We start from the raw sequence: 11646 nt of genomic DNA on the forward strand, positions 1-11646 counted from the left end.
GTCCACCCTGCGGCTTGGGAGCTCCTCCTCCTCGGGAGGCAGTCCCCGTAGGTACTCACCCACTAATTTGCAGCTTTCACCTGAGGGTCTGAGCGAAGCCCGGGCGGCGCACGTGCAGTGGATACCTCCACCCCCTTGGGAGGCGGGGTCGCGCTCAGAGCCAATGAGAGCTTGCGGGGTGGAGGGGTAAGGAAGCTTCCAGAGGCTGGTGGGGAGGAAGTTATAAAGAGGGTAAGAGGAGGCCTGCGGGAGGGCCATGCAGTCCAAGCGGGATTGTGAGGTAAGCGGCTGGCAACTTGGGGGCTGGCGCCGGAGCGGGGGTCGGCTTTAGGGACCCCAGTACCCACAGAAGAGGTGGGGGCGGACTTGGCGATCCGCCATTCCAACCTTCCTTTCCCTCTCAGCTGTGGTGTGAGAGGGTGAATCCAGAGAACAAGGCGGCGTTGGAGGCGTGGGTCAGGGAGACAGGCATCCGCCTGGTGCAGGTGAACGGGCAGAGGAAGTATGGCGGGCCACCCCCAGGTATGGTAGTCCCAGCACCTCTGCCTGTCTGGCTACACCAACCCCCTTTGGGGGAGGGGCCGCCCCGAGCAGTCAGGAACTGCAAACTACCCGGATTTATATCCTCCAGCAAAGGAGGAACTGTGGCTCCACGTCCACCCGCCCCGTCGAGGGAGGGGGCCAATCTCAACCACTCTGTGCCAGCCCCTTCGTTAGCGCAGTCACTTAATTATGCCAGCCACCCAGGGTACGGGTGTAAGCCCATTTCACAAGCCTTGGTTCACATCGCTTCCCACCCCCGCGCGCTGGGTCGGTGGGCTCAGAATTCGAAAGCGTCGCCTGACGGTGGCCTTGCATACCCCCTTCCCACAGGCTGGGTGGGCAGCCCGCCGCCAGCTGGGTCAGAGGTGTTCATCGGGCGGCTGCCTCAGGACGTGTACGAGCACCAGCTTATCCCGCTGTTCCAGCGCGTGGGCCGCCTCTACGAGTTCCGCCTGATGATGACCTTCAGCGGCCTGAACCGCGGCTTCGCCTATGCCCGCTATAGCTCGCGGCGCGGCGCGCAGGCCGCCATCGCCACGCTGCACAACCATCCGCTGCGGCCGTCCTGCCCGCTGCTCGTGTGCCGCAGCACCGAGAAGTGTGAGCTGAGCGTTGACGGCCTGCCGCTGAATCTGACCCGCAGCGCGCTGCTGCTCGCGCTGCAGCCGCTGGGTCCCGGCCTGCAGGAGGCGCGGCTGCTGCCCAGCCCCGGACCGGCGCCTGGGCAGATCGCTCTGCTCAAATTCAGCTCTCACCGGGCCGCTGCCATGGCAAAAAAGGCCCTGGTGGAAGGTAGGCTGTGGCGGGGGGCTGGTTGGGGCCAAACGCGTTCTGCCAGGCACTTTACACTGAGCATAGCTGTTGAAGTTACAAGATCTTAGAGTCAAACATGCCAGAATTTGCAACCCTTTACTATTTGATCTCAGATTTTTAAAACTTCCAATGGTGCTACCACCACCACTTACCTAAATTGGTAACATTTCCCCGAGCATTATCTCCTGACTTAATCCTCAACATTCCCCCACACCCACACTGCATAATAGGCACAGGACCCTCAAGCTGTGAGGAAACTGTTAGAGAAATTGATTTGCTCGAGGGAACCCAACTGAGCCTTTTACTATAGTATTTGTTTCCTCAGACGGTTGTGAGAATTAAGTAACATAATGGGTGTATGGTATTTAGCATACTGACTTACAGCAACTTTTGGCAGTAAAGATTAGCCATTATGATGGTTGTAAGGCAGACAAAACCTGCATTAACCAGTACTTCTCCAAGGAAACCTGTAAGGTAGCAGTTGTGTTATACTCCCTTTGCAAATAATGGAGCCTGAAGGCTTGTCTTTTCTTACCCATGGTCACACTACCAGGAAATGCTAAGGCTACACATTACAGGACTGTGTAGCTCCAAAGGGCTCACGGCCTGGAGGCTTGGGCCCAGGGTTTAGACCTGCCCTTATCTTTACCTTTTTCCTGCAGGGCAGTCACACCTCTGTGGAGAGCAGGTGGCTGTGGAGTGGCTCAAGCCAGACCTGAAGCAGCGACTCCGCCAGCAGCTTTTGGGTCCCTCCTTGCGGCCCCCACAACCAGAGGGCAGCCAGTTGGCCTTGGCAAGGGACAAGTTAGGGTCCCAAGGGGCTCGGGCTACCCTGCAGTTGCTGTGCCAACGAATGAAGCTGGGCAGCCCTGTGTTCCTCACTAAGTGTTTGGGCATAGGACCTGCTGGCTGGCACCGCTTCTGGTACCAGGTGGTGATTCCTGGGCATCCGGTGCCCTTTAGTGGCCTCATCTGGGTTGTGCTGACCCTAGATGGCCAGGATGGGCATGAGGTGGCCAAGGATGCTGTGTCTGTTCGGCTGCTGCAGGCACTCAGTGAGTCTGGGGCCAGCCTCCTGTGGTCTGCTGGGGCTGAGGCAGGTACCATGGTTAAACAGTGACTCTGTTCTCTCTCCACAGGCAGCCTGAATGGGCAGGCAGAGCCTGTGTCAGGCCCCAGCCCAGCAGGCCTGGGTGGCCACTATCTGACTCCCAAAGGTGGGGAGGGGCATGGGCCCAGGCCATCAGCCTCCCTGCTGGGACAGGGAACTACAGCACCTGGGGCAGCTTAGGTTTGGCTTAAGTTGTGGTGAGGGGCCTTGCCCTCCCTCTCCCAGCCCAGGGTCCAAGCTGACCCTGTGGTCTTCCATGGCCATTCCTTGTCCCACACCCACCCGATCATACCTTCCCCCCTCTGCCACAGCTTAGCATGAATCTTTATTGTCCTGATTTGCCTTCTTTGTTGGTTTTTATTTGCGGGGAGGGGCAGCTGAGCCAAAGGGGTCAGAAATTCTGCCCTTTGGCTCCACCACATGGCATTCTGGTTTTGGTTTCTGTGTAGTTTTGGGTCTTTCTATGCTGGTTGTATTTATATTAAACCCCTGGTTAGTATATACTTGTGTCTGTGCTATCTTGCCCTAGCTTAGAGTTTGTCTTATACTGGTAGAGTGAATAGCTGCTACCTGGCAAGTACTTCCTCATATCAGCGCTTTGAATGCATCTTGTGCTGCACTGTAGGGTATTATAAATATATATCCAGGCCGGGCGTGTTGGCTTTTGCCTGTAGTCCCAGCACTTTGGGAGGCTGAGATGGGTGGATCACCTGAGGTCAGGGGTTCGAGACCAGCCTGGCCAGCATGGAGAAACCCTGTCTCTACTAAAAATACAAAAATTAGCCTGGCGTGGTGACGGACACCTGTAATCCCAGCTACTTGGGAGCCTGAGGCAGGAGAATCTCTTGAAACCCAGGAGGCGAAGGTTGCAGTGAGCCGAGATCATGCCATTGCACTCGAGCCTGGGCAACAGGAACGAAATCCTGTCTCAAAAAAAAGAAAATTCATATCCAGCCAGGCAGCTGGGATTGAATTGAAAAATTCATATCAATCCCAGCATTTTGGGAGGCCAAGGCAGGAGGATCACTTGAGTCCAGGAGTTCAAGACCAGCTTGGTCAACATAGTGAAACTCTTGGTCTCTACCAAAAAAATAAAATCACAAAAATTAGTCGAGCATGGTGGCACATGCCAAGTCTCAGCTACCAGGCAGGCTGAGGTGGATCACTTGAGCCCGGGAGGTCAAGGATGCAGTGAGCCATGATCAACCCACTACACTCCAGCCTGGGTGACGGAGTGAGATCCTATCTCAAAAAAATGTTTTTTGGCCAGGTGTGGTGGCTCGTGCCTGTAATCCCAGCACTTTGGGAAGCAGAGGCAGGTGGATCATTTGAGTCCAGGAGTTGTAGACCAGCCTGGGCAACACAGACCCCTATTTCTACCAAAAAAATTTTAAAATTAGCCTGATGTGGTAGTGCATACCTGTAGTCCCAGCTAATCCAGAGGCTGAGGTGGAAGGACACCCTGAGCCTGGGCACATTGAGGCTGCTTCAAGCCAGTGCACTCCAGCCTGGATGACAGCAAAACCCTGTCTTTTAAAAAAATAATTAGTATCTTCTCTGGGGATGCAGCTCAATAAGCAAGACTCTTGCCTGGTGAGGACCTGTCTTGAGATTCAATTCATTCCCTCAGTCACTGTCATCCCCAGTCTCCTCCTCTTCTTCCTGAGCCATGGAGTCTTCTCCCTCTTCCCTCAGTCCTGCGAAGAAGTCATCAGTGCTCCAAGTCTTGCTGCTCAGAGCCCGCAGTGGTCCTCCCTTTTTTTTGCGCCGACGGTAGTCATCCACCACCACAGCTCGCAGCTGGACCATGTCCCAAAACTTGAGGCGCTGGTCATGGCCACTACTGGCCAGGAAGCGGCCACAGTGGGAAAGGGCCAGCTCCTCCACAGGCTCCCCAGGGTGCTGGCCCACACTGCCCACCACTCGGTTCGGTAGGATGTTCACAGCCCTGGGCAGGGAAACAACAGTGTTGAGTACTGGCTAGCTGGGTCTGTCTGCCCTTCCTGTGACCTAAGGGCTGTCCAGGCTTCCCTCACCTGATGACTCCATCGGTGGAGCCAGTACACAGCAGACTCTCAGTGACTGGAACCATGCAGTCGATAGATTCAGCTCTCACGGCAAAGCGGTCACTTGTGGCCCCAAAGCCATTCCAGTTGAAGAGGTAGATGGTACCTTCACTGGAGCCACAGGCCACCTTCTTCCCACACTGCAGGAAAATAGGGAAAACGATGTGGAAGCTGCCTTAGGCTAAGCCCCCAGCATACACCCCTCCATCCCACCATACCCAGCTATACTTTCATGAGGGTAACAGAGGTCAGATCCCCAGACTGAGGCTCTGAGAGCAGCTCAAACCGACGCCTCTTAACGTTGAAGATGCCAAGGCAGCCATCCCCACTGTAGAGAGTAGAGCAATAGGCTTAGACACAAGGTCCACGTGAGGAAGACATTTCACACAGGGAGAGGAGGGGAGGCAAGGCAGCTTTGAGGTTGTACCTGGCTGTCAGCAGCAGCTTCTTGGCTGGATCCAGAGCCATGTCTGCGATGTACTCTTCATGTTGCCTCATATCCATTAAGGGGCCCTCCTTCCGCTGGTCCCAGAGACGGATACCACCCATGTCATCCCCAGTGGCCAGAACATTCTCATCCACCAGCAGAAGACTGTTGATGGGGGCACTAGAGAGACACAGATGTAGAACTTCTTGGAGCATCTCTGTCCCAGTGGGGACCTCCTGGTCCTTACCCTTCACCTCCATGCACATACACAGAATTGGCTGCTCTCCTTACCCATGAGCCTTGGAAACACGTCTTTCTAGTCGGCCCTGCTCCACATCTAGAACATGGATGGCTTTGTCCTTGGAGACAGTAACAAGCTCTGGGGAAAAGGTGCCCAGGTCATGGTGCTGCTCACTGCTCCCTTCCACCACATTGCTGGTTGTCTTCCCCAGTACTCACTCTGCCCATCTTCAGAGAAGGCCACAGCTCGGCAGGCCTTGAGATGGTGACCCGATGACCAGAGCTCCTTGGTTTCTCCCTCTTGGCAAGAGTAGGAAAAGCTGGGGAGAGGGGAAGGAGAGTAAATGACTCCAGACCCACCCTGGGTTGCACTGAGTGCAGAGACCAACTAGACAGAGCAGCCTTCCCACCTACCTAGGAGTTCCTGCTTCTACACCTCCAAGCACAAAAAGTTTCATCTCATTTCTCCATTTTCAGTAAGTTTGAAATGTTAGGTCTTGCTTTTTTCAATATATATTAATTCAAGGTATATTTGCTCAAGATTTCTTTGTGATCCCACCCAACCCCTCTTTATCATCTTTGAAAGCCCCAGCCTGGACAACGATTGGGTCTGGACCACTGTGAAGGAAATATTTCTTACATCAATAACAAAAAACCAGCCCCAGAAGTTAGAAATGTAAAAATCAGTAAGGTAGAGCAGGCTGTTGCACTTCAGGTCTGCAGGAGCTACAGAAAGCCACAATTACAGTACATTGAGAGTACGTGCTAAAAAAGAGGCAGGATCAAAATGGAGGTGGGGAAGAGGCACCAGCCTGTAAACAACTTTGAGGTGAGTACTGTTTACGGAATACCCCCAGTGCCTGCCTCAGAGCAGATCCTCAAAAAGGGCAGAATGAATACATGCTTAACTGCCAGTGAGTTCCAGGTGGGCAGAACTGAGCCTGCTCATTTTCTCTGTCCCAGTGCCGAACATGAAAAAGTAGCTTAATAAACATTCACAGATTGAATGAATACTTGGGAAGGGAGAAGAGAGCCCTGGAAAGCTAAGGTGGTGAAATGTAGGTTGGATCATACAAGAGTAGAGTTTACCTGGCTGAGAGCAAGGGCCAGATACTGGAGGCAGCAGAGATAAGGAATGAGGAGGGTTCTTTGTAGCAGAAAAGTAGCATGACTGAATCTGGAAAGATGGGCTAGGGTGGGAATGAGACCACATGAGCCAAGTAGAAGTTTGAATTTAATCCTCCGAAAAGGAACCTCTTCACAATAGTCATGGCTGAGAGTGGGGAAGGGAAGAACCAAGAATTTTCCTCCAGAACCTTTTTTAAGACAAGGGAAGCAACAAAGTTGTGTGGAATGTGAAGAAAGGTGGATGTCTAGGGCAACTCCCAAGTGCCTGGCACCATAAATATGGATAGTAGTAGAAGGGAACCTACATTTGTTGAAGAGCTGCTTAGGCAGTGTACTGCAAATGTGTCCCCTCTGCAAGGGTAGGTATAATTCCCCCTTTCAAAGATGAAAATACAGAAGTTAACACACTCAAGGCCATTACAGCTAATGGGGGATTGAGGTTTAAGTTCATTAAGTAAATCTGATAAGCACAGTATCTTCAAGTTTTCCACTGCCTCTAACTTGTATCTTTCGTTCAAAGTCAAACATGTATTTAGCACCTACCCTAAACTAGAGGCTGGAGATAAAATAGAGAACAAAACCGATGAAAGATTACACTCCAGAACAGTGTTTTTTCACATTCTAGTCATATAACAAACCAGTAAGCTACAATCAGCATTTTGTGTACATGCACACAATAATAGAATAAAATCAGAAACTGTATCAGCATATATAATGTAAAAGGTATTTCTCTAAGAGGCAAGGTCAAAGACATTTGAAAAACATTAGTGAAGGAGACAGCATTCAAATAATTACACAAATGGATGTATGGTTACCAACCATTTATTACTAAGGGCAAGGTACCATGTCACCTGGTGTCATGGCAGCATCTAATAGGTAACCAATTTTAGTCTGGGGATAGAGGAAGAGGGAAGAGACCCTGGGAACTCAGAGATAGTAGGTAAAAGTGAGGAGAAAGGAGTTTTCCGGACAGAATAGCATGTGCAAAAGGGCTGAGGTTTCGAGATTTTTTTATTTTTATTTTTTTGAGACGGAGTTCTGCTCTTGTTGCCTGCTGGAGTGCAATGGCACCATCTCTGTCGCCAGTCTCTGTCACCAGCCTGGACTGCAGTGGCGCGATCTCAGCTCACTGCAACCTCTGCCTCCCAGGTTCAAGCAATTCTCCTGCCTCAGCCTCCCGAGAAACTGGGATTACATGCGCCCGCCACCACGCCCAGCTAATTTTTCTATTTTTAGTAGAGACGGGATTTCACCATGTTGGCCAGGCTGTTCTCCAACTCCTGACCTTAGGTGATACCCCACCTGGTCTCCCAAAGTGCTGGGATTACAGGCGTGAGCCACCACGCCTGCCCCAAGATACATTTTTAAAAGGTATGGATGAATGAGCACAGATGGTCAGGGTGTTGAAAGCGGGATTGAGAAGTTTGTACTAAATCCTAAAAGCAGACCACTGAAGGGTTTTAATCAAGGGAGTGTCTGCTCAGATTTATGTTGTTTTCTTTTTGTTTTTTTTGTTTTTTGTTTTTTTTAAATGGAGTCTCTGTCGCCAGCCTGGACTGCAGTGGCACGATCTCAGCTCACTGCAACCTCTGCCTCCCGTGTTCAAGTGATTCTCCTGCCTCAGCCTCCCAAGTAGCTGGGACTACAGGCCTGTGCCACCACGCCCAGCTAATTTTTGTATTTTTAGCAGAGACGGGGTTTCACCATGTTGGCCAGGCTGGCCTGGATCTCTTGACCTCGTGTTCTGCCCGCCTCAGCCTCCCAAAGTGCTGGGATTACAGGCGTGAGCCACCGCACCTGGCCTATGTTGTTTTCTTTTTGAGTCTCACTGTGTCGTCCAAGCTGGAGTGCAGTGGCGCGATCTTGGCTCACTGCAACCTCCACTGCCCGAGTTCAAGCGATTCTCCTGCCACAGCCTTCCGCGTAGCTGGGATTACAGGCCCGCGCCATCACACCCGGCTAATTTTTGTATTTTTAGTAGAGACGGGGTTTCACCATGTTGGACAGGCTGGTGTCGAGCTCCAGCTTCTCAGGTGACCCGCCCACCTCGGCCTCCTAAAGTGCTGGGATTACAGGCGTGAGCCAGGATTTGTGGTTTGAAAAATCAATTAAAGGGGTCTCCTGAGCCTATTTCGGGCACAATATAATAATCCGGTAGGAGGCCGGGCGCAGTGGTTTACGCCTATAATCCCAGCACTCTGGGTGGCCGAGGCAGGTGGATCACGAGGTCAGAAGTTCAAGACCAGCCTGGCCAAGATGGTGAAACCCCGTCTCTACTACAAATACAAAAAAATTAGCCGGGCATGGTGGCGGGCGCCTGTAATCCCAGCTATTCTGGAGGCTGAGGCAGAGAATTGCTTGAATCCGGAAAGGAGAGGTTGCAGTGAGCCCAGATCGCGCCACTGCACTTCAGCCTGGGCGACAGAGCGAGACTCCGTCTCAAAAATAAATAGGTAAGTAAATAAATAATAATCCGCCGGGAAATAACAAGGCCTTAAAGGGCTTTCTGTCCTACTATGGTCTCTGGGCTCTGTCACGACATTCCAGTTCTTTCAACAGATTGGTGTGATATAAGAGCTGAATGTTACTGAATGAATCGGACCCAATCAATCTCGCAAAATTTGTCTCCCTGCAACTTTCTCTCCTCTCTCCTGTTCCCAGCTCCATCCCCGGGGAGCTTCCAGACCCAGCGCCCCCGGCCCTGCCCCGCACTCACACGAACACGTCCCCGTCCACGTCCCCTGCAGCCAGTAGGTCACGGGCCGGATGGAACGCCAGCCCACTGGCCGGAGCTTCCAGCACGATATCTTCCGGAGTGTCCCGGATCCGGGTCGGGGCTTCTATGGAGTCTGGGTCGTCCTCGTCGCTCCCATCCTCAGCGGGCCTCTCCTCACAAGTGCGGTCCATGCTGCGGACTGCGAGCCGCGCCGCCGCAGGAAAGGCAGCCTCGGAACCACCCACACCGCGGGCGGAGTAGCCTGGGACTCCGCTTCCGCCTCGGGGGGCGGGGCCGGAAGTGTCGCCGGACGTTCTCCCTCTTACAGGAGAGGTCGGTTGGCCTCTGCTGGTGTGGGTGGAGCGCAGCGAAGTAACTGCGCTTGAGAGATCTGCTACTTCCTTGTCCGGTTGTGGCCCAGTTTGGCCTAGGTAAACTGTGCAACCGTCAATTCCCTCCCTAGTCACGACACGTAAAGTTGGGAACTGCGTGTAAGTTTTTACTCTCCTACTTCAGACAGGCTTAATGCCCTTGGTTTAGGAGAGAGGGACGCTAGTCCTTTGTGGCTTGGTGAAACCCAAGATCAAGTCAAGCGACAGCCAGGGCTGCCAGGAAGCCGCAAAATCCCACGCTGCGCGATGACATACAGGAGTCTCGGACAGCAGGCAGCTCAAGCAGCTGCTATCCACGCCCCTAACATCTTTGTGGCCAGTTTGCTGTGCCAGTTCCTACAATTTGTCTACAGAAACTCAATGAGCTGGTCAAGCAGTGCTCAGTTCCCAAGAATTTTTTTCTTTTTTTGTTTTGAGACAGGGTCTTGCTCTGTCGCGCAGGCTGGAGTGCAGTGGCACGATCACCTCTGGGCTCAAGCGATCCCCCGGGTAGCTGGAATTACAGGCATGCGGTACCACGACTGTTATTTTTTTTTTTTTTTTTTTTTTTTTTTTGAGACAGAGTGTCGCCCTGGCTGGGGTGCAAATGACTCAATCTCGGCTCACTGCAACCTCCTTCTCCCGGGTTCAAGCGATTTTCCTGCCTCAGCCTAACGAGTAGATGGGATTACAGGTGCATGCCACCACACCCAGCTAATTTTTTGTATCTTTAGTAGAGATAGGGTTTCACCATGTTGGCCAGGGTGGTCTCAAACTCCTAACCTCGTGATGCGCCCCCCTCGGCCTCCCAAAGTGCTGGGACTACAGGTGTGAGCCACCGTGCCTGGCCAATTTTTGTGTATTTTGTAGAAACTCTGTGTTGCCCAACCTGGCCTTGAAGTCTTGACCTGTCTTCCCACCGCAGCCTCCCAGTGCTAGGATTATAGGTGTGAGCCACTGCACCCAGCCTCTTTCTTTTTTTAAATCAAGGTTTTGCTCTGTCACCCAGGCTGGGAATGCAGTGGTGTGATCATAGCTCACCACAGCCTTGAACTCTTCGGTTTGATCCTCCTGCATAGCTATAGGCTCACGAATTCCTGGCCTCAAGCGACTCTCCTGCTTTGGCCTCCCAAAGCACTGAGACTGTGGACATGAGTCATCGAGCCTGGCCTCAGAAACTGAATTTTAAACCAACAGTCAACCCCCAGGTCTTGCTTTTAGTGACTCTCCAGATGTCTTCATCTGTGCCATGTCTCTGTGACCATTTTTAATAATTGGGACTGCTGCCTACATCCATGAAACCATGGTGTCATTTGTCTGAAATTAGCCATTCTAGCTGCTAGTGCAGCAAGGCCCAATTTCAGCCTCTTATGTGCCATGCACAACGCTGGCTTCCTCACAAATACCTGTCCTACCAAGGTGAATACAGTCAAAGACAAGCCTAAGGTGACTTTCTAGCTCTCTTGGATGTGGTGAGGCCACAAATCTTGGGCTCAGGGTAGACAGTGGCAGCCTGGCATCCAGCCAGGAAGCAGTAATGACACCTAATGATGGGCACCAGACCAAAGTGCTGGTAATGAGCAGAAAGGAAGAAAAGGGAAGGGAATGGTGTGATTCAAAGGCCAACAGACCTATTCTGGGCCTTGGCAAATGTTTCAGGGTGATGAGGGGCACCAAACCCTTCTGGCTTTAGGATAGGAATTCCTGTACCTGCAGGGCCACACTATATTAGTTCTAAACCCGAAGCACTTCCCTAAGGTTACACCTTTAGCCAAGGAGGCAGTGATTTGTACTCAACATTAATAAAGCTCATAGGAAGACATAAACTCATAAAAGGTTTTGGTTCTCACCCATAAGTGATTTTCATTAGATGCCTTCATCCAGAGCCCAGTCCTTCACAGCCTGGGGATCAGATTAGCAGCCCATTAGGCTGACTGCAGGATCCAGGAAATCTTTGTCCAGGGACTAGGCCTGAAGATGGGCCTGAATGAGTTTGACATTTGAAACCAATCATCCTTACATTCCTTTATCCACCTCTTGCCCATCAGTGAGGATCATTATTCCCTTCTCTACTGGGCACACTGGCTAGAAAGCATCCTTCATGTCTAGCAATCTAGGACCACAGCTCAGGAAAGGACTGATGGCTTTCTGTATGTGATTCTACACAACCAGTGGAATTAGTGTTCTTGGTGCTTTAAGGGCACTGGAGGGGAGATGCTCAACAGAGAAGC

General features: G+C 52.0%; 2 protein-coding genes across 3 annotated transcripts; one reads left to right on the forward strand and one right to left on the reverse strand.

The window, feature by feature from the left end:
• Positions 1-182: 182 nt before the first annotated feature.
• On the forward strand, positions 183-2970 carry DND1 (DND microRNA-mediated repression inhibitor 1). Of its 2 annotated transcripts, XM_023194561.1 has the most exons (4): positions 183-280; positions 405-522; positions 874-1335; positions 2019-2970. In XM_023194561.1, exons 1-4 carry the CDS (start codon positions 257-259, stop codon positions 2474-2476), a joined length of 1062 nt encoding a protein of 353 aa, XP_023050329.1. In that variant the 5' UTR covers positions 183-256; the 3' UTR covers positions 2477-2970. The 2 variants fall into 2 exon arrangements, with proteins under 2 accessions (XP_023050329.1, XP_023050319.1); XM_023194551.1 differs by having other exon boundaries at positions 405-1335.
• WDR55 (WD repeat domain 55) lies at positions 1436-9462 on the reverse strand. Its single transcript, XM_023194570.2, has 7 exons — positions 9045-9462; positions 5420-5520; positions 5252-5339; positions 4961-5140; positions 4762-4861; positions 4504-4673; positions 1436-4415 (listed from the first exon to the last, which is right to left on the reverse strand). The coding sequence occupies exons 1-7, from the start codon at positions 9233-9235 to the stop codon at positions 4094-4096; spliced, it is 1152 nt and encodes a 383-aa protein (XP_023050338.1). The 5' UTR covers positions 9236-9462; the 3' UTR covers positions 1436-4093.
• Between the last annotated feature and the right edge of the window lie 2184 nt (positions 9463-11646).

This window comes from Piliocolobus tephrosceles, chromosome 4, assembly GCF_002776525.5.
Source record: "Piliocolobus tephrosceles isolate RC106 chromosome 4, ASM277652v3, whole genome shotgun sequence".
In the NCBI taxonomy this organism is placed as follows: Eukaryota; Metazoa; Chordata; class Mammalia; order Primates; family Cercopithecidae; genus Piliocolobus; species Piliocolobus tephrosceles.